Source organism: Lates calcarifer, linkage group LG4 (genome assembly GCF_001640805.2).
Source record: "Lates calcarifer isolate ASB-BC8 linkage group LG4, TLL_Latcal_v3, whole genome shotgun sequence".
Taxonomy (NCBI): domain Eukaryota; kingdom Metazoa; phylum Chordata; class Actinopteri; family Centropomidae; genus Lates; species Lates calcarifer.
Window position 1 is genome coordinate 12640903 of NC_066836.1, and position 22019 is coordinate 12662921.

A 22019-nucleotide genomic window follows, 5' to 3' on the forward strand; every position below is an offset into this window, starting at 1 on the left:
GCGGGGCCCCAGACCTCCAGGGGTCCTTGAGGTGTATCAGCTGTTTTAAGTGTGTGTGTGTGTGTGTGTGTGTGTGTGTGTGTAATCTAAGTGAGTGCAAACAGGCACCATCAAATCACAATATCAACAGAAATGATGAAGGCCTGGGGTTAGATTGTGTTCCAGGATATGATTACATCTGGGACCAAAGACAAATTACAACAGCTGAAACTATTGATCAATAAACAAAATGAATGTTTTTTGTTGTTGTTTTGTTTTGTTTGCTTGTCAGGTGACTTCAGCAGTCACTGGTTTTTGCTGCTTTTCTTCATTTCAGATGTAAATGGAATATCTTGGGGGTTTATGTGGGTCAGACAGAGTCATCATCTCAGGCTCTGGGAACCTGTGATTGACGTTTACAGAGAGATAATTGTCAGTGGCATCTCTGCAAATTGTAGTGAACCCATCATGTGTACTGTATTGTACATAATGCACAGAGAGCGTGAGAAACACAGGGTCAGTCGGGGCCAACTGCTCGATACAACCCCAGGGGAGACTTAATGGGTTAACCTGGCCTGGACTCACTCTCTCTCACTCAACTACATTATGACCAGCTCACTGTGACTGAGTGATCGTAGCTGATAGCGCCCACATTAAAGTTTTATGAAACAGAAACTATATTTAATTCTTAAGTAAAGTCATGTCCCCTCCCCCGAACCCCAAATGACTGAAACAACGTTTCACACAACTACAAAATAACCGGGACATCCAACAAACTTATACAAAACTCTACTCGGCAACTTAATAAGTCCTTTATTTGCAATGTTCCGTTACCTCATCTTTCCAGTTTCCGATGCAAAAGAAGCAATAATTTCTTAAATAAAGAAAGCAAAAAAATATTTACAAAATTCCAATAAAACTAATAATCAATGGATTATCTAAAGCACCTCTCTGCATCTGGACAACTGCTGTTGGAAAAGGATACACTGCAATTACATCAGCAATTTATCGTTTCTGAAAAATAAAACTGGAAAAAAAAGTTTTTATTATCATTATTATTATTATCGTTATATATTTACAGAACGCTCCTGAAATTAGTTTCCACTTAAAGTAGAAAAGGCTTTCGGATCATTTCTGTGTTTTTTTTTTTTGTTTTTTTTAACTTTATATATATCATCAAGTCAATTTTTTCTGTAGATTTCAAGTTTTAACGGTGATTGGGTCATTAAGTGTCCTCTACGACAGCTCAGGTTTTAAGTACAGAAGAGGTAAAGATGAAGAGTCAGTGTGGTTCACTACTGGGGATGGGTGAGGATGGCTTAGAGGAAGCATTAAGACCACCCCCTAGTAGTCAAGGTCAAAGGTCAACACCAGTCCTCCTGTTTTTTCCATCCTCTGTGAGTTCATGATAGGAAACAGGAAGTGAAAATAGACAAACCCATTTGCTTTAAAAACTCCATCCAACAAATTAAGATTAGTTCATGTACATGTTTGTTGAGCGACGTTTCGCCCCCCACCTCCCCGCCCTTATAATTAATAGAAACACACTTCAGTCATGCTGCACACTCCAGTAAGGGACAAAGACATAGGAGAAGAGCTGTGTATGGATTGAACACACATTATGGCATGATACCACCCATGTATCAGGGGAACCCACTACACCACACGCCCTGCTGTTTATTCTTGCAGATCAGATGGGATGATAGGCATTGTAATTATCTAGAAGTGTAGAAAAGCAGCCTGTTGGTTTTTGTTATTGTGACAAAAAAGTTTTTGTAGTGATGTGGGATACTTCACACCTCGTTAACAAGCAATCCTGCTGAATCAGTTTTCAAGTTTATTTGATTAGGACACTTGCTGTGACAAGCAGGTGGGGAAATAATGAGGAAGCAGAGAGAGGCAGGGTAGAGAGAAATGATTGTTTTCTGAGTCCATCCCTCAAAGAAAAGAAAAAAAAAATAATAAAGATTTATCCTCACTGAGGATTGATTTGAGTCTGCCTCTCTGGCAATATTGTCCTCGACTCGCCACGGCCGCCTGTGGAGCCCCCCCCCCCCTTCTCCCCACCTTAACAAAGGAAGGGCAGCGGCGGCTTTAAGTTTCTGTCTTTTAGTCCTTGTCAGACTCCTCCTCGGCCTCGCGGAGCCAGGTGAAGAAGGCGGTGACGGATTTCAAGGCCACACCTTTGCCTGTTTGCTCTGCTGGGTCTTTGCTGGATTCCCACTTGTAGAAGGCCTCCTCTTTAATGACGTCCTCGTCGTACAGGGCGTCGAAGAACATCCGCAGCAGGTCTGCAGAGACACAACACACGGGTCAGTACTGAACCGACGCTGGTAATGAAACGACTGATGGTTTTTGTTGCGGCAAATTAGATCTCACCCTGCATTTGCTGCCAGGGAGGGAAAAAATAACACAAACCTCACAATACAACAGCCTGCAATTAACACAAGCTCATACTTTTAAACAAATAACCCACTGAGTGTCCTTCAGTCAGGGTTGACTGTGCTGACACAGATATCCCGTGTTTGGCATATGGCATCATAATTTAGACTTTTCTGGCCACAGTTCATTATTTCGCACTTGCAAAAGAGAAAGAGACAATTAACCAATTACAAATGCAGCTACACTGGTCAATATACTAATTAACACCAAGTGTCAGCGTCCAGAGAGGTTTTCAAAAACCCGTTCCGAGATTACGTCCAAATTAAACTGCTTCAATTTTAAACGCATCTTTCTCTCTCTGTTTTCGTCTGGTCAGAAGGCTCTCACACAAATAAGCTTTTGGGTTTTTCAAAGCAGTCTCCAGATTGGACGAGTCTTAGAAAGTCTTTGGTGTGTACAGACGAAAACCGAGCTTTTTCAGGATGATAACGCAGGCTGCCCAGTCACTGTCGGGAGCTGCTGCTCACTGTGAGCAGAGCTCTCTATGCAAACAGCCTGGAAACACAAGTGTGGACACATTTTAAAAATGAGACATCTACTACATCTACTTGTGTAGATGCAGTCTTAACGGCTGTAAAAGAAATAAACAGATCCGTACCAACACTGAATGTCCTACAGTTACCATCATATTTGATTAAATGCCCTAAAATCCACACATGAACCAACCGTCTGTTAAATTTAGAACAATACTGTTCATTTCTGTGTCAGTGTTTTTAACTGCGCTCATCTCATTGCTTTGATATTTGATATGCCGTTCATTTACTACTCATTACATAATACATAAACTTACACTTTACTCTTGTGAATGAGCGGTAAACTGAGGCATTGCATTGTGGGATAGTGAGAGGAGACAAATGAACATTTCATGGAGTGTACTTTTTTGTTGCATTGTCAAGATTGTATTGCTTAAATGTCACACAGTTAAACAAAATGACACAGGATAAATGCAGTGCATTATTTAGTAACCGTATTATTCTGAATGAAACCACAATCTCTTAATAGATGTCAGTTTAAAAAAAACATAATCCAAGTTATAAATAAATGTAACTGATGCTTTTTTTTTAGTTAAATATCAGTTTTTTAAGTCTCAACAGTGACAGTATTTAACTGAATAACTGAAAACTATGAGCTCCACTGATTTGAAGCATTTCTTACAGGGGCTACTGTACTGTGATGTATTTGTTTTTGTCTCCACCTATGTATGTCTCGCTCTAACACTTTACTCCCGGCAGAGGTAGACTAACAGCGGGACACTCACTTGCTGGCTGCTCCATGTGCACCATCAGAGCCTGCAGGGCGTAAAGGGCCTGCAGCTCCTTCAGCTCGTCGCACAGGTATTTCTGCAGCAGACTGGCCCTCTGGTTGATCTGCCGTGCATCCACCCTGTATGGGTTGTCGCCTGAAACGAGGGATAACAAACATTTGTTCAGACAAATCATGAACTGAGATAAACTGTCCGTTGTGCCATTACAAATATTTACTTCTTGAGCTGCAAAATCAGTCACATATTGTGATTTGTGTTAAGTGATATTGGTGCAACAGACAGCTCTTCTGTCTACGTGCTGCATCACTTATACTTACATATGATGGCAGACTGACACACTGATGTCATCAACGCTCGAATGAACTGGTTGGAAGTCGCCTGCTCCTCGTCCAAGTTAGCCTGAAAAAAGACGACACAATCGTTGATTAGGGGGAAACTTAAATGATTCATGCAACTTTTAGATCAATTAAAAACTCAGAGAGAAACATCGCAATATTACTGTCACACACCTCAACCCAGTCTCTGATTCGCTGGTTGTTGGCCTTGTCCTGAAGGAGTCTGTCCAGCTGTTTGCTGAGCTCCTCTCCACTCAGGACCTTCTTCTTTCCCACTTCCTTTGATTCCATCTCCTCTCCTGTTGTGAAATCCACTTTCTGTAATGTGTAACACAAAAAAGAAAGTTTGAAAATGATCTTGTGAGTGATCGACTTGTTTGTTGTTTGCATTTAAAATTTGGAACTCTGTCATTGAATTTGTTTTTTTTTTTTTTAAGTCTTTAAATTTCTACAACCAAAAACCAACGTGAAAAAAACCAAAAACAAAACAAAAACAGAAGAATAGCAACATGCACTTATGTGGATGTTTCGTCTAAAATACAGAATCTCTACTCCTGTAACTCCATGGCTACAGTTTTTATCCAAAATTTGAACATTTGTCTGAATGTGGAGAAAAACATTTAACCTGTTCCAACCTCTTTGAATTCAATGTGTCATCAGAAGTAGTTCACCTTATGGTCCAGCAGAGGGCTTAACCTATTCCTGACCTGTTGACTTGACAGTAAACTAAGCTGATAAAAAACACTAGTGAGCAGTGTCCTATCAGAGGCCTTCAATGGATTTTGTTCAATGATTTCTTATTCTAATATTTATTATTGAACAATCATGAGTCATTTTTCTAAGAGGCTAAACTAGATTAAAAAATAAATAAATAAATAAAGTGTTTCACCCTCACACCCCCCACCCAGCCTGAGAGGTTGTTTTCAGTTATCAGTGTTACACTGTCTCATACCACCGTCTCCTACAGACCTGATCAGTGACAAACTTGTTGACGTCTTCATCTTTGGGCAAGAAATCACTCCAGTTCAGCCCAGCCTCCGTCCACATGGCTCCGACTTTTTTAGGAGTCTAATGAGAGAAAGAAAGAAAAAACAAACATTAAATCCAGTGAATCTTACACACAAAACCTGTATTATAGAGTATTAGGGAATTGTTTTGTTGTACAACATGTAATGAACAAACTGTTAAAGTGTGCGCTCAGTTTGCGGATGCTGAAGCATTCAGGATCAGATTTCTGAGGTTTATGTAGGACGTACCATTCCTTTGCAGAGCAACTTGAGGATCTGTACCAGCAGCACGGCGGCCTTCCCCAGAGGCACGAGAGGCTTTGAGATCTCCCTAAAGACACAATTACACTAAAATAAGCTTTTCACTTTCTTTAAACTAAATTGTAACTCTGTATTATTTACTGCCATTATGAATAAAACCAGTTACACTCAAAGGTTAAAAAAAAAAAAAAAAAAAAAAGCTTGACTGTTCAAACCATTTGATGTGTTAAGAAATAGGTTTAGCCCTTTTTTTTCCCCCCCAAGCTCTGCTACAGGAATAAATGACCTAGTTTTATGTTTGACAAACTTCCTTGTATCAGAAGGTAGATGATCAGTGACATTCAAGCATCTGTCAGTAAAACGAGTAACATCTGTGTTTTAAATATGTCCATAAATCTGACCCTGCTTTACATCTGACTGCCTTGTGCATTCAGAAATAAATAAAACAATAAAAGGTATCAATGTTTGTCAGCCTCCATCCTCAATCCAAAGCCTCACCTGAAGAGCTGTCCCATAGGGATGCCTCCCTCATGAAGCATGGGGGTGATGAGTTCAGCCAGGTAGAGCCAGATGTGAGGTATATCTATGGCCATGTCCTCTGCTGCCTCCAGGATCTCTTGTAGCCTACGGAGCCCCAGAAAACCACACGCTTTTAATTTTGTTTTCTCAAATCAGAAACATGTTTTGTGATGTTTTTCCTGTTTAACGCTCACCCTTTGTAGTACTGCTGTGTGGGCAACGTCCCCGCCTTTATGAGCTGGTGCAGCAGCAGGCCCATGTGCTCCCTGGCGATGGTGCTGCGCTCAAGCGTCGACTCTACGCCGTTCCGCACGAACACGTAGAGCAGCGAGGCACTGTTGAGCTCCGCCACGCACTGCAGCGCCTCCTACAGCACCAGGAGGAGGAGGAGGAGGAGGAGGAGGAGGAAGGGGAGAGACCATCAGAGCGGGTTTTTCTAAAAGTAAAATTCCGTGTTGGATCTAAGTGTTAGCGGTGTCATGTTTGTACCTTCAAGTCATTGATGTGGAGGTATTCTTCAATGATGGCGTTCGTCTTCTTCTCCACCTCCTCCTCAGACAAAGCGGGTTTAGGAAGAGAAGGAGGAGGAGTGGGGGCGCTCTCACGCTTGGCTGCAGAAAAACAACACGACAACACAAATTAAAGCTCAGTCCCCATTGCATCCATTTCAAAATCTCTCTTTTCGCTGTACGGGTTTTATTACCTGCGAGATCTTTGCTTGGACCCCTGTCCCGGCTCCCTCGGTCCCGGCTTCCTCTGTCTCTGCTTCCCCTGTCCCGACTTCCTCTGTCCCTGTCGTCAGTCATGCTGGCGACGCGGCGCACGGGCTCAGTCGTGGCCCGGCTGTCTCCGCCCCTGCCGCCGCGCTCCTGCGACTCCCTGCTGAAGCTCCTCTTGGTGATTTGGTTCCGGTTGCTCCTGTCGTCGCGACCTTCCCGTCCCTCGCTGCGGTCGAAGCGGTCAAAGCGGTCCCTCTCGCGGTCGCCCCTGTCTCTGTCACCACCGCGCTCGCGACTGGAGCTTGACCTAAAGGTTGTAAGCGAGACAGAGATCCACTTTATCACATGTTTTACTTAATATAGCTGGGCTATTAACTCTCCTTTGCTGTGAAACAGTAACAAGAACAGGAGATTTCACAGCTCGAAAGATTCACAGCTTCCTAATACCTCTGAGGAACTCTGCGATCAGAGTCTGCTGAAGACAACAATGACCCAGACTGCTGCAGCGCAGAGAAACGGTTGAGGGTGCTGGTAGTTGGACGACCAGAATCTAAAAGAGGGAAAAAGACAGATTAAATCCCATAAACCACTGAAGCTTCCTAAACCACAGTCTTTCTGAGGAATGTTTTTTTTTTTTTTTTACCCTGCTCTCCACTTGCTGGCTTAGCTCCAGTTCCTCCACTGCTGCCTTTGCCCCAGCTACCCCACATGCCTTTGCCTCCTGGAGCCAACAGTTGATTGTTGAAATCCAGAGCACCAGGCTGCAGGGAAACACATAGAAAAGTTCTATTTTAAAACGAGTTACATCAAGCATCAACAACAACATCAAGCATCAACAACAACATCAAGCATCAACAACAAAAAAAAAAAAGAATGAAAAGCTAAACCTGGAGGTTTTGGAGAACAAGATTTTTAGTGAGAGCTTCAATTACCTTTGTGATCTTGCTGAGGCGGGTGGTGTCGATGGGCCTGTTCTTGGAAATAGGCACCGTGTTCCAACCCTCGTCCTGAGGCTGGGTAACCCGGCCGCCCCCTGGCGTGTGAGGTCCACGGCCCCCCATGCTCCCTCCCATCCTGCCTCCTCCTACTCCTCCTCCTGCCTCCTTCTTAGACATGAGCTGCTGCTGGACTTTGATCTGCTCCCTGTGCTCCTCCATCTCTGCCTCTTTGTGGATTTGGTCGATCGTTTTGGGACCTTGGTCTCCTCTGCGAGGCACCCAGTTATTCTGTGTAGCAGAGACGGAAGATGGTTGTTGAAACAGGCCTGAAATGCTCCAACACCAGTTGTTTAATAACACTTAAGATTTCCATGTGATTCATAATCCCTGATGATTACTTCAAACACAATTCTGCTCATTCAAGACTACATCTGAGCATTAGTCACCATCTTTAGTCACCTGTTACCAGCTCTTTATTTATACAAACTGCTGTGGATGAAATAATATTTACCCTCCTGAGGTCCAACACGTCTTGCAGCATGAAGCGGATCCTGGATGAGGTCTTCCTCTCTTTGATTATCTTGTCCATCTGGTTGAAATACTGATCCATACGAGGCTGACGAGGACACAGACAAAAAGCGGCTCTTATGAGTCATGGCTGTCGACCATCGGTGTGTACAATCAGTGAGACTGATTCATGCGTTTCTGTCTCCTCAGTTCCTCAATCCCATCACTAATGATCAGTGGCCCAGACACGTGGCACAAAAACAAAAGTCATCCCTGGAGACACAGTTTCAAATTTACCCTTTGGTCCGTGCTTTACTCACCTTGGCCTTTTCAAAGTCCAGATCTTTGCCAATGGTAGAGAGCAGCCTGCAGAGACACTCCAGAGACTCTTCGTCATGGTTCTTCAGTAGTTTCACTACGCAGTCATGCATGATGGCCTCTGTCAGCATCTTAAGCTTAAAGAGCTCGCCTATGAACTTTATGTTACCCAGCGAGCGGCGGCGGGCCTTGTCTCTGGCCTCCTCCAGCTCCACCCTCAGACGCTCACGCTCTTCATCCTGGTGGCAGATACAAATATTTGCGCTTAGTGATGGAGGGTAAAACGATCAGTTCGGTCTAAATAAAAAGGGCAGAAAATGTGGCGGCTGGGACAGTGGCCATAAAAGTGATTTCTTACATCTTTGGAAGCCTCCATCTCTTTCTGCTTCTTCTCGAAAATCTCATCATCATCCTGGTCCTTCTCAAACTCTTTCTGGCAGCGGTTGAGCAGCAGTTTGCGGAAGTTGACATAAATTCCTGGTTTGTCTGAAGTAGGGACTTTCAGCTGAAGAGGGAAAACAATTAGTATCTTTTGATGAATCTACATTTTTATCATCACTAATAATTATATAGCATAAAAGGTTAACAGACAATGAAAAGCTACAGTTTGCTCCATCAGTTCCTCATTACCATCATAAGCATTCAGTGGCCCAGACACGTGGCACAAAACAGAAGTCATCACTGGAACAAATAATACGAGAACAAGACTGAGACACAGTCACATGACTTACTCCCATAAGGCAGCGGCACATGTTGGCGTAGGCCACAGAGAAGTTGGGCTCTGAGATGGCCTTCTCAAAGATGAGGTCAATGGCTCCCTTCAACCTCTCCTCGGTGTCTATCGTCAGCTCCGTCACCTGTTTCATCAGCTCCTGGAACTTCTGAGGCGTCAGCTTGTTGAGGATGCTGCGCAGGCGCTTGAACAGCTCCTGGGTCTTGACCTGCTCCGAATTCTCTTCTTCGGCCTCCTCGCTGCCGCGGCTGCGAGCACCCTTCTTCACCGTGGGCTTCCAGGCCTTCTCGGCCTTGTTAAGCTGCACGTCATCGCTGAGGGACATGCTGCTGATGATCTTCCTGGGTTCTTTACGCTGACCCTGCTGGGAGCGACGTGGCCCAGGGGGCTGAGAGTAGGGGAAAGGGTACGTATTTAGAAATGGTAGTTAAAAGCAAACATTATTCAACAAATCAAACACCAAAAAGAGGACAAGAATTTCTTTTAATAACAAATCGCCCCAGAGGGGGAACGGACAATTTCACTTACCGGGCCTCGTGGTCCTCCCACTGATCTGCTCCCAAGATTCCCCAAATACGAGGGGGTGAAATCAGGACCAACGTTCATCAGTCGGGATGGGTCAGCGGGCCGCAGGGGAGTCTTGTTCACCTGAAGGTACAGTAAGAAGACAAATGAGTGCTCAGCCAAAAAAAAAAAAAAAAAAAGTATTAGGAGATATAAATGGATAAACAGATCTAATCTAGCAAATCCTTACTAAGCATTTTAATATATGGCTCTACTTATTTATTACTCATAAGTTGAAGTTCCAGCATAGTAGGTGCTGAATGTTGCAGACTACAGTTACGTAATACTCTATTGCAGAATTATGCAAAACATAACCAACCTTGTCCAGGACCACGTCGCTGATGATGGGCAGGCCCTCGGGTTTGTTCATACTGGCGCTGATAAACTGGAAGCCCAGGAGAAACTCCCTGTCGTACCGCTTCTTCTCTTCTGGGTTTATCGGCTTCCATTGTTCTGATGGAAGTGCGAGAGACGTGTAAAAGCAGAGGACTATGTGTTTAACGTGGAAGAGGTGACTGAGGACAGTTGGGAAAACTACATGCAAAAACTTAAAACTCTGTCACTCCTGGAGAATCTTAGCCATAGCTTACCTTCTTTGTACTGGTATTTCTGCTCAGTTGGCTCAGGTGTGGCTTTGGGCCTGTCGGGTTCTGCGCTCTGCTTGTCCTCTTTCTCTTCCCAGGTCTCGTCAGCGGGCTCAGCGGGAGGTTCAGCTGGAGCAACAGGGACAGGGTCGGCCTGAGTGGATGAGGGTTCGGGAGCGGGCTTGGCACCCTGCTCCTGCAGCAAATAAAACAGGAAGAGGAGATGAGGAGAAAGAACATCGTGTTTAAAAACATTATTGATACAGCTGAAACTGTAAAAGACCAACTGGATTGATACACACCTCTGTGAAGGCATCCAGGAGGTCTCCGATGGCCTCCTTCTTGTTGAGCTCCTTCATGTTCTTCCTCTTCTTTGGCACAGACGTAGCAGCTTTGAAGAAAGGATAAAGTGCTGATGTTAAAATCTCACATAAAAATAAAAACAACAAATATGACAATCATAGACGCAAGTGAGAATCGTCTACCTTGCATAGTAGATTCCTCTGTAGGACCAGAGGGAGGGGGGACATCCTCACTTTTCTCCTTCCCCTCTTCCCCTTTCTTCTTCTCCTCCTCCTCCACCACCACCTCCACCTCATCCTCCTCCTCCTGGGCTGGCGTCACTGTTTTAGCCACAGGCGTGGGTTCCTGAGATTGAGAAGCGTCAGGCTTGTCAAGGGGTGTAGTGTCTGAAACTGCCGTGTCCTCAGACAGTTCCTCAATGTCCTGAGGGAGGCCGTTGGCGAGAAGAGGCTCTGCCGGTTCAGCCGGCGTGGGCTCAGGTTCGGGGGCAGAGCTCTGGACAGCGTTCTGGGTCTGTGGAGCAGCAGGTTCCAGGGCAGGGTGTGGAGGCTGAGACATCTCAGTTGCTGTCTTTGCAGCAGTTTCTTCTTTTGCCACGCTGACTATTGCTTCAACCTCGACTGCAGGCTCTGACTTGGAGCTGACCACCTGCTCCTCTTTTTCCATTTTCATCGCTTCCTCTGTTTTCCTTTCCTCCTTTTCTGGTGCCTTCTCAGCAGGAGCTGGGGCAGCCTGCGGCTCCTCCATTTTGACAGGAGCCTCTTGTGCGGCTAATGATGCTGAGGGGACGACAGGAGCATCTACCGTGTCGCCGACTTTCGTATCGTCTGTATTTTCCGCCTCAGCGGGAGGAGTAGTAGATGCTACTGCAGGAGGGAGAGAAGAGGGAGGCTGCTGGTCCTTTATCGACGGTGATGGCACCTCAGTAGCAGCTGTGGGGGCTACAGATTGTGCGGCTAATTCAGCAGACGGTGTCACCTGGGTGTCCTTTTCCTGTTTGGACTCCACCATGGGCTCTGCGTTTGGTGTGGCAGGAGGTGGAGGGGGGGTTTCAGAGCTAGCAGGGGTCTCCATGTTTTCATCTAGGCAATGAACCGCGTGATATAGTCACATACCAGCTCCAAAGGAAAACATGGAATATACAATGCTTGAGTTTTTATAGAAACCAAAATGAGAAAATGTACTCACCTCTTCTCGTTACTGGAGTTACAGGTTGTACGACTTCACCGTTGGTCTGTGCAGGACTTCCATCACCTATGGAGGCCTACAATCACAAAATAGTTGTTCTTAAAACACAGATCAAAATGGAAACACACCATGTTGCCAGCTTGTTAGGTACACCATAGGTTAATAAACTCTATTATCTGATCAAGTGTTTGGCATATTTGACCTGGTTCAATGTAGATGAGTTAAATTATCCTCAAAGTAGAACCACAGCTGAAAACAACACTGCATAACTGTGTGTACTTGCTTCATCTTTCTGTTTGCTCTCTGTGCTAGATTTGAGCTGTGTTAATTATGTTACCATAGAGATCTAAAAACATGAAACTACCCTTGCGAAAAATAAATAAGTTGGAGGGCTGGTGTGTAAAGAATTCCTATGGGGTGCTTTGTATTCTCTTCAACACGATGGGCTTTGATTCATACAAACCGACTCAAATGTCTCTTTTCTTACAAAATGGAAAACAGCAAAGATTTCCTAGAGCTGTCTGTTTGTTCTTATGTGTAATTAAATCTTAAGACCTGAAACTGGCCAATGCTGTTTTTCGCTTCAAATTTAGAAAAACTGCGTGAGTCAGAACTGCAAACTGGAAATGTTATTTTACAGCTTGAGCTTCACCACTTAGAACTCTTTCAGTCCTTTACATTCACTCAATTTTCCACACAAAGTAAGAAAAACTTAACTCCAGAGTTACAAACACATGTGCAACTCAGGACTTACAATTCTGCCTTTAACTACATTTAACTACATATCAAGTTTAAATGAGTCAATAGAAATTGAAATCTTACCTGTGGGGGAGTCGGTGTGGTGGTGGACCTTCCACCGGACATTATCTCCTCTGTGATATCACGCCCGCCCTGGTTGGGGTCTCGTATCCTTATCTATCAGGAGACAGGGCAGATATTGGTTACATTTCCACAGAACATGTATCTGACATTAAATTACAAAGAGTAAGTGCCGATCCTGTCACTACTGATCTATAGCTGCCACCCATCATCATAAAAACTATTGTTATTTTTAAAAGGGAAAGTTCCACATTGAACAGAACAAAACACTCTCCATTCATTTCTTTTTTTTGACCTCAGACAAGAGATGTGCTGCTCTTTTGTTGTGACACACTACCGGTTTGCGTTCCCTCTTTAGCGGGCCTTGTGACTGTGCCGGTGGTTGCTGTGGAGGCGGGGCTTGTTGCTGTTGTTGGGCGGGGCTGATCATGACTGGTGCAGGCTGGACAGACGGAGAGTACTGCGGCTGAGCTGGGTAGTATGCTCCTGCTGTAAAGTTAGAGCGAAACAAAACAAAACAAAAAAAAGGCATTAATGAAAAGAAAACAACACTCACATTAAAATGACCATCCACCCAAGATTCACAAAATATTTTTATTCATGGGATTATGACCAAACATTTTGTATTTAGTGTGTTTTCCACAAGGCAGCTTGTGAGAATTATAGGTATAACTATTGTAAAAAGGACTTCAAGGTGCCACTATAAACATTTTCTTGTTGACTGCTGCTGTGATTGCTGAAATCCATGTCACTCCACAGCTGGGGGCCTTATTGATATTTACCACAAGAACACACAAAAACCCAACAATTGCAGTCACAGTTTGGAAATTCCAGTAGGAAATCAAAACAACTAGAGTCCACATTGAGCCTATATGAGGTGTGTGGATCAAGACACAAAAAATTTTAACTCTGAAACCATTGATGTTTTAAACACATAAAATTGCAAAAGTGGAATTTCGGCTAGGAAACATGTGTTGAGCACTACCCAAGCTAGCAAGAGACCTGCTGGCCGATACTTCTCAGCTCACCATCGGCCCCTGCAGGTGGGCAGGTGGCTCGTCATCAGCAGAAAATTTAAATAAACTGATTTCATGGATCAGCAGATTGTAATTGGTGCTTTACATTTTCTTTCCATTGTTGCCATTGTCAGAGCAGCTGGCAACAGCACAGGCCAGAGAGTGCAGTTATGCTGATTTGTGGATGAAAAGACATTTCGTGATCTGTCACTTTTTAGGTGATAACCTTTATTTCTGTTTTGTTAACATTAAACTGGTTACTCTAGGCATACCTCCTATTAAAAGCTGGGCAAAATGGGTTAAAAAGGCAACATCTTTAGACACATTACAATGCTATTACACTAATTTATAAGTGAGATACCACTACAGTAAAAGGTGTACTGCCATTATTCATTTTGGTAAGGCTTCACTATTTTATTAAAAAACATTTATAGAGATTTTTATAGAATGTTTTCCGTGTGCTTACTAACTTTTTAAAAAATAATATAATTATTACACACATTAATTTGTGTATGTGGCCTACATTTATATCCACTTACATGTAAAAACTAAACCTGTATTACCAAAAGAAAACAAAAACACAGTAATGACAGGAAGTGCCACAGAGATATTTTTTTTTTTGCCACTGAAGCCTGCCGACCGACACACAAGCACACACACTACTCACCGGGGTAGCGCTGGGAGGTGAGAGGAGCACCGTGGAGAGAGAGACGGCCGTTCTCTCGCCCACCTCCTCTCCCCCCACCACCCCGCCTCTCCCTCGCAGCAAGAGAGGGCTCTGAACCAACGCAGCAAAAGGGAGAGGAAGGGAGTGAGGGAACGGGAGAGGGAGGTAAAGAAGGAGAGAGGGCAGGAAAAGACAGATGCAGAATGAGTTAATGAGAGGATCCAGAGGAAGCAGGGTGTTAACAAGGTCCCATGAAATGAACGATGCCTTTTTCATACTTTTTCCTCGTGTTCCTGGCTGCGTCTTATTCTTTAATGCCACAAAAATACCAGCTTTTATGCATGACATTAAATTAAAAGTTGCACTTTTTCGTCCTGGAGAGTTTAAAGTTCTGGTCACTGCCGATAAAATGTGAGATTTTAGTTTGATCCTTCACAAATTCCAAAAACAAATCTGCAGAAGAACAGCAGCAACACAGGTTAGGTGTGTTTGGGGTGGCATTTTCCAAAAATGTTCCAAAAAAAGTTCAGTGGTTATGGCCATACTTAAATGTTTGCCTTCCATTGTGGAGTCTTTCTCCTGGTTAATTTTGGAACTCTCATTACTAGTCAAACCTGTTGCCTCTTAACATTAAATTCCACCCAAACATCCTGTTTCATATGGACATACATCCAGAAAAAGAACAGAAAAGAAGCAGAAGTCAAAGTCTCAAAGCCATTTCATGGAACCTATGAGGCAGTGTCAGGTGAGACTGCAGATAGAAAGAACACAGGCCGAAGCAGAATTAAGCCAGACCACATGCAACTGGCAGTTCACCACATACAGCAGTGTTTTGAACTAGAAAGACATTAAAAAAAAAAAAAATAAATAAAAAAATGCACCAACCATCCAGGCAAAACCATGACACACCTACTGACAAGTTGTGGGCAAAAAGGTGTGTAAATGAGCACAGGCTAAAACCAGATCCCACAACTTTAAAAATTCAAATTTCTGAAGTTTAAGAGAGGTTTAACCTCTTTTGGAAGATAATCATCGTGTTTAACATGTTTATGGTTGTGCTTGGTTGTTGGTGGTCTTGGGCAAAAACCCCCTTACCATAAGTGGTGTATTCAGCAGGGCTGGTTCCCGGGTAGAATCCCGCTGTACCGCTGGTCACAGGATACTGCTGAGTGGGAGGCATGTATGGAGGCCGGTACTGCAGAAACAACAACAACAGAGGGGACAATTAAAATGCGAGACCTCCAGGTCCATCTCACCTGTTTTGATAAGAAAAGAACCTGTAACATTTTTGTAATTTGTGCAAATATGTTTTTAAATGTACTACATGGCCCATCAGAAACCCCACAGGGTTCAACTGGGATTCCTAAATAATTCTGGAACTGACTAACTCTTAAAGATACCACATTAAGAAATTCACTAGCCTTCCAAAATGAGGGCTACAAACAACATAACCCATAATGCAAATCTCCCTTAATATAATAAGCTCACTCTAGAGTGGGTGGTACTCGCTTTTTTCAAAAAGAACATCTGCATTCAACACCTAAATGTCTGAGTCCTTGGCTCCCAACTTTTTAAAACAGAATCTGCAGGTTGTTGGGTAGAGCATTAATACATTGTATCCCATTGTATCAAACAGATAATTACTGATGTGAACCAACCTGTCCATGAGGGGGGATGAAGTAGCTCTGAGGGGAGCCAGCAAAAGACAGCTGCTGCTGGGAAATCATCATCATCTGGGAGCTGGGCGGGTAGACGTGAGCAGGTCCAACAGGTCGAGGGCCACTACTCGTCTGTACCCTTGGAGCACTGGTGGCCATGGTTGGTCGGTTTGGATAGTAACTCTGGAGAACAGACGAGGGGGGGAAATAAGAGGGAGAGAAGAATGATGAACGTGTCTCAGCGCAAGCAAACCTATTGCTGTGTGTGTGTGCATTTAGCATCTTTACTGCGGTAGTCCTAAACCATGTGTTAGAATATAGCAGCACCTCAACTGGAAGCAATGCACTCACAGCAACTGCCCAATGTGTACAGCAAAGTTCAGGTTTCGGGTTACACTGAGTCTAAATTGTACTGGGTCTCATGTCTCCCTGCCACACTGAGGTTAGCCCAAGTTAAGAGGGGTGGGGAGTGGGGGTGGAGGGGATGAAGAGAAAAGCTGTTACCTGTAACGCTCTGTATCCACCCTTCAGCCGCGCAACACATGAGCAGAGAGGCAAGAGAGGGAGTGAGATTAAGGTGAAAATGAGGACAACAGACAATGTGGAAGGCTTGAAAGGCGGCAGTGTATCTCTCAGTCATGAACAGTACGTTTAAACAACCATTTGCTGCACATGCAACACTGTAACGGGGGTCTGCATACAAGGGGGTTCCCCTCAAGTCTTGTGAGTCCCACATTTGAGTGGTTAAAGAATAGTTTTAAGGGCTGCAGGCGCATGCAGAAACTGATGTTAGAATGCTGCAGGTACCAAAGATCTATTTACTTTAACATCAAACTACTGACCTGACCCCCCCCCCCCCCGTGTCAGTGATCAACCGTGTCAATGTATGTTAAGGTTATCTAAAGTTTTTTTTTTAAAGGGTGGTTCTTTTTTTAATTTTGACATGATCATGAAGCATTTCAAAAAGAAATGACACTGTACAGTCAGTTATTCTGTCATTATCATAACAGGTGTGGGAGATTGTCTTGCAAATGCAGGGAAGCATGGGGGTAAAAATAAACTGTAGGTATGTGCAGATGCAGGATGAATAAAAAATAAATAAAAACCAGGGTGAACACTGCTTTTAAAAAATCATGACCCCAAATATATATATGTGTATATATATATGTGTGTGTGTGTGTATATACATATACATATACATACACATACACACACACACACACACACACATATATATGCATTTCTAGAATGAGATATGGAAGTCAGCGTTACTGGAGCCTCAGGAAAAGTTAATTCATCTAACAGACACTACAGCGTTCTAATCTAATTCTCCAACATGTGGAACTAAAAGCATGCATTACACTAAGGAGACAGAGGGGATGTAGGGAAAAGAGAGGGTTGTTAGTACCTGTTGGTGTAAAGTACGGGGCCCTGCAGCAAACTGGGAGGACAGCAGAAGAGAGGAAAGACAAGATTGACATTCAAGGAGAAAGATGGCAAGTAGGCTATAAACACACACATACACGGATTTAGCGATTTAGCCAAAGCCTTATAGCAGGAAAAGCCGTGTCAAAGAGCCTCATGAAAAGAGCAGGAGAGGGAGGGCTCTCATACAAGGTGAAACATATCAGATACTTAGTCTCTGAATGCAAAAACCTTAGCAAAAATCAAATTTAAAAAACATGCTGTGAACAATACCTGTCTTGGCTGTGGCGCAGAGTTCATTTGTGGAGGTGGAGGGGTGGCAAAAACAAGAGAAGGGGGCTGTCCGGGGCCGTAGGCAGCCTTGAGAGGTGGGAAGAGAAAAAAAAAAAAAAAAGATGTTACCAGAAAGTCCCCCCCCTGAGGAAAAAAAACACTTCAATTTTACAAGGTCAGTGGCTCTTACCTGTGTTAATCCAGGGGAAGGGGCAGGGTTTGGGACAGAAGTGGGTCCCGTTATAGGCTGTGGTGGTTTGTTCATTTCACGTTCTTTTATGGTTCTGCATTAGGGTGGCGTTGTGTTGCCAGCCTTTCTGAGGAAGAGAGGAGTAAAAAAAATACAAAAAAGAACAACAACTAAGCATTAGTCAAGTATTATCAAAGGCAATGACATAAAATTACTATTTAAAACTGAAAATGCTTCACTAGAAGACAGTGGTGTAACACATCTATATTACACCTATTAAGTGAATCCATACAGGTCAGATATCAGACAACACAGTGTGAAGACATGAACAACTACTGTGGCAACATCTAACCAAGCAGTGAGGGTGTGGTCCGTGGTTTCGCCTATGATAACACTACCACCTCTCACAATCTTGTCCCCTTGTATCCTGCATGACTCACACCACTAACACTAGTATTAATGCTAAAAACCTTTACAGATTCCTTGGTCACATCAGATTGCAACAGTCTGGTGTGAGTTTACCTCCACCCAAAACAGCCTATTGTTTGAGTAGAAAAAGGGTTGTGCTGGCTATTAAAATCACCCCAAAAGGAGAAGACACTGACTTGACAATCCTTAACAATTGCTCCTGACCCCCTATGAACTCAATTGCTGAACAGATGGTGCTTTAAAATGCACATTCCTAAATGATCATGACTGTGTCAAACAGTAAAAAGCTAATATTAATGGAATACCTATAGGGATGACAGGAGATCTACTTCTAGCTCTTATGTGACTACCACCAAAAAAAACTTGGTCTAGTCCGGTTTTGAGTGAATTTAAGAAAATGGATACCTCAGGTCAAAGTTCATTTACTGTGTTAACAGTGACTTCAATGCCCCCTGGTTGTGCTAGCTCCATGTGCAAATAATCCATTCAGATAATCTTTAGCCGAAATCCTTTACAACGCCTGACAACAGTTTTCTAATTTTGGTAAATGATTATTATATAGGCGCAGGCAACGTGGATAAATGTTAGTATTAATGGAAAGTGATGAATACTAATAGCAGACGTGTCATACACCATCCACCTGCTGACACACGAAGTATCGTTAGCTGCTAGCTAGCAATGCCATGCTTCTCTCAGACGGGGCATCGATGCACAAAGCTACCATATGGTTCTGCCCGCAGTGACGGCCAACAGCATTATGAGCCGACATTAAATATGACAGGTACTCCAGGGAAACGACTACCACTGTGTCTTAGCCAAGTTATAACAAGGAAGATAATTTGCTGGCCCGCTAGCGAGGCAGCGTTCCCGGCCGAAGCAGGTTAAATCGTTAGCCAACAGCCGGCTAATGTTACGTGTCTCACTATCATAGACATTTCGCCTAGTTACGCTACGTGGCTCAACGCTGAGTCCACATTTAACCTTAGCGTAAACGGATAGTTTTACTGAGCCGATGGACTGTGTGTTTACTAATAAAAAAACCAGACGATAACAAGTAAGCCGGACGTGACAGTAATGTTGCAACACTTGACACCGATTAGGTTACAGTTGAGCTATTGTTGGTTAACGTTAGCGATTTAGCCCAACCCTGTCCTCCGAGGTGTATTTAATTACAGGCCCAACAAGCTCCACGGGTACAAACCATCAACCTGACAGACACCTGAAGCTACTGCCGTTTGGAGAGGGCTAATAAGATCGGGGTCTGGATCAAACTTTCGCTGGACGTGAAAACACAGTAAAAATCGTTTTTAAACCATGAATCGGTTAGCGTCGAGGCTAACTGCCGTTACCTCACAGAGCCTGCGGTGACAACGGTGTCCATTAGCCACGAGAGCGAGTAACCCTGGCTGTCACTTCAGCCAACGTTAGGTCCACTTTAGCTCAGCCCCTTTCTCGATAAAATAACCACCGAGCTGACGTTAAAACACGCAGATTACACCGGTATTATCCCACCTCGTATTCTGACCAAGATTAGTTGGCTAGCCCTCCCAGTGTATAGACTGACAGCCGGTGGGGCCTGCTAACACCGGCTAACACTGACTAGCCTGTGTGCCTTTGACAAAAATGAAACCAGGCTCCGGTACTCTTCAAGCTAGCACTGTCTTATGTTTTTTTTACTCTTACCGGGAATCAGTAGTGAATATGTTGTAAGATGTGAACTCGGGGGGTCGGCCTCTGATCAGTCTTCAGTTAATGAAAGCAGTGGTGTTGTAGTTCCCTTGTCCTTTACTCCAAAAGAAAAGTGATGCCCTTTTCTTGGCTACTGACTTAGCGAGCTAGTTAGCTAACCGGCAGCTGGGGTGAGTGCTGCTGCTGCTGTCACTTCGGTTTAAATCCCCGGGCGTGCAAAAGTGACAGTGCTCAAAATCAAATAATATAGTACTTTGGGAGTACTATTGACAACTCCGATTGCCCCGAAAAAAGCCTCTGGACCGTAGGTCCATGATCAGGGCGTCGATGGTGACGGATTGCCGGTTCGGTACGTACACCACAGTCGTGTGAGGAGACTCAGAGCGAGGCCATAGTGCGGTGTTTCTCGTCTGTGGAGCCGGTGCGCCTCCAAGTCGCATGGGTAGCTTCCGGGAAAATTAAAATTTAATGCCGTTTCCTTAGTCATGTGATAGGGGAGCTTCTGTCAGTTCATCAACCCATGCTTTACGATAATCTGATACTCAAGATATGGGGTGAATTTTAGAACAAAATTTAAAATTCCTCCTAAACATAAAGAAATACATTTAAAAACTGTAAAAGAAATGTATTTTTCAAGTCAATTCTTCACATCAAGATTTGAATTTGATGTAGATAATTGTCAGCACAACAGAGCTCTTGTTTTATATGATCCAAAACGTATGGAAATCTTTGCATGTTTGACTGCAGCTCCAAATCCAATTATATAGTTTTCCTCTCTTTTTAAACTGTTTAATTGGGAGTAAACTTGAAGAACAAGTATATTGAATTTCTTGTTAATAATATCATCACACCAAAATAAGCCATACATATAACACATTTCTTTGTCAAAATGTCTATGATTTTTAGATGATGGACAGACAAATCATGAAATTTTAAGGCTGGAGGAGGTTTGAATGGGCGTTTTTCACTACCTGTTAACATTTCATAAACTAAACAAATAAGTGATTAGTTGAGAAAATAATCTGCATATTCATCAATTAGCAAAATAACTGTTAGTTGCAGCAGACACACTGCATTTGTTTTACTAATGGAAATGATAAGAGGTTGCAACAGGCAGTTATTTTCGTTGCTCAGTAATATGATGTTTTTTTTCCTCCATAAAATGTGCGAGTCTTAGAGTCCAAGGTTTCATATTCAAATTACTGTTCCAATGAAGAAGCCAAAACCCAAACATATGTTGTATTTGACTAGAAAAGCAGTATTTTGAGAGGCTGGATCATTCAAATAATTCAGATTTTACTTGAAAAATGACAATCGATTAAAAGATCATGAAAAGTTTCTGATTAATTTTCTGTTCATTGACTAATCGATTGATCCAGTATCGTTTCAGCCATAGAAGTTTGAAACATACTGTGTTTTTATGGGGCAAATAGGACACTAAACATTCAACCAGCCATTCACGCAAAAGTTTGTGCAAACATATCCCCAAACACATAACTACTAAACAGAATCCGCAACTGTTTTGTCATCCTGTCAAATATCAGGATTTGATGCTTTTTTTTGTTGTACATGAATGTCTTTAGGTTTTGGTGTGCTGGTTGAAGTTGGCTGTGGGAAATTTTAATGAACAATTTTTACTGTTTTATACTGACATCTTATAGACAAAACAGGTAACTGAGAAAATAATCAGCAGATTAATCAGTAATGAAGATAATCATTAGTAGCAGCCTGTCACACAATAACAACTGATATAGTAAAGGTCTTAAAATTTGTCCTGCATTATTACTGTAGACAGACCAGAGTCAAAATTAAATTGTACTTATTTCTAAATCTAACCTAATTTCAACAAATGAATGTTGATGGGAGCCTGTAGCTTTTTGTCCCCGGGGTCTAGTGAGTCAATCCAGCCGTGCCAGCAGCCTCAGCCAATGACAATCTGTTTGTCTGTTTGCCTAACAATTGATTTGGACTGGGTCCATGTACTGTGAAAACTCTCTGTTAACAGATTTTGAACGGGAAGGAGATTTTTTCAGAGCACCTAAAAGTACCTCGACCCTTATCATTTGAGCAGCCCACTCAAACAAATTATTCCAAACAGATGTTTATCTATCAACTATTCAGTTCCAAAATCAATGCGGCTGAAGGTGCAGACTGTAGAGGGCTGCTAGAATGGTGCATTCTTGTGCAATCAT

At 43.2% G+C, this 22019-nt stretch overlaps 1 protein-coding gene and 2 non-coding genes across 11 annotated transcripts; all 3 read right to left on the reverse strand.

Moving 5' to 3' along the window:
• Window positions 1-775: 775 nt before the first annotated feature.
• On the reverse strand, window positions 776-20272 carry eif4g1a (eukaryotic translation initiation factor 4 gamma, 1a). Of its 9 annotated transcripts, none has more exons than XM_051070016.1 (32): window positions 19822-20272; window positions 17710-17832; window positions 17520-17606; window positions 17230-17262; window positions 15822-16004; window positions 15259-15358; window positions 14164-14274; window positions 12776-12969; window positions 12484-12576; window positions 11662-11737; window positions 10656-11555; window positions 10473-10561; window positions 10177-10366; window positions 9906-10039; window positions 9551-9670; window positions 9021-9410; window positions 8648-8794; window positions 8292-8528; window positions 7976-8080; window positions 7459-7752; window positions 7170-7287; window positions 6974-7076; window positions 6511-6833; window positions 6297-6418; window positions 6002-6174; window positions 5787-5912; window positions 5277-5358; window positions 4990-5088; window positions 4195-4338; window positions 4003-4084; window positions 3680-3820; window positions 776-2270 (listed from the first exon to the last, which is right to left on the reverse strand). In XM_051070016.1, the coding sequence occupies exons 2-32, from the start codon at window positions 17782-17784 to the stop codon at window positions 2089-2091; spliced, it is 5253 nt and encodes a 1750-aa protein (XP_050925973.1). In that variant the 5' UTR covers window positions 17785-17832; window positions 19822-20272; the 3' UTR covers window positions 776-2088. The 9 variants fall into 9 exon arrangements, with proteins under 9 accessions (XP_050925973.1, XP_050925975.1, XP_050925972.1 ...); XM_051070018.1 differs by having other exon boundaries at window positions 10177-10360; window positions 17710-17836; XM_051070015.1 differs by having other exon boundaries at window positions 17710-17836.
• LOC127142415 (small nucleolar RNA SNORD66) lies at window positions 8174-8250 on the reverse strand. Its single transcript, XR_007813144.1, has one exon. It is a non-coding gene; the product is annotated as a small nucleolar RNA SNORD66 (small nucleolar RNA).
• Window positions 8900-8976, reverse strand: LOC127142422 (small nucleolar RNA SNORD66). Its single transcript, XR_007813151.1, has one exon. It is a non-coding gene; the product is annotated as a small nucleolar RNA SNORD66 (small nucleolar RNA).
• Window positions 20273-22019: the final 1747 nt, after the last annotated feature.

Coding starts and splice junctions, on each gene's coding strand:
- eif4g1a (XM_051070016.1), bottom strand. CDS start 17,784: ATGAACAAACCACCACAGCCTATAACGGGACCCACTTCTGTCCCAAAC. Junction 11,738..12,483: donor CCACACCGACTCCCCCACAG/GTAAGATTTCAA, acceptor TTGTGATTGTAG/GCCTCCATAGGTGATGGAAG. Junction 11,556..11,661: donor AACTCCAGTAACGAGAAGAG/GTGAGTACATTT, acceptor TTCATTGCCTAG/ATGAAAACATGGAGACCCCT.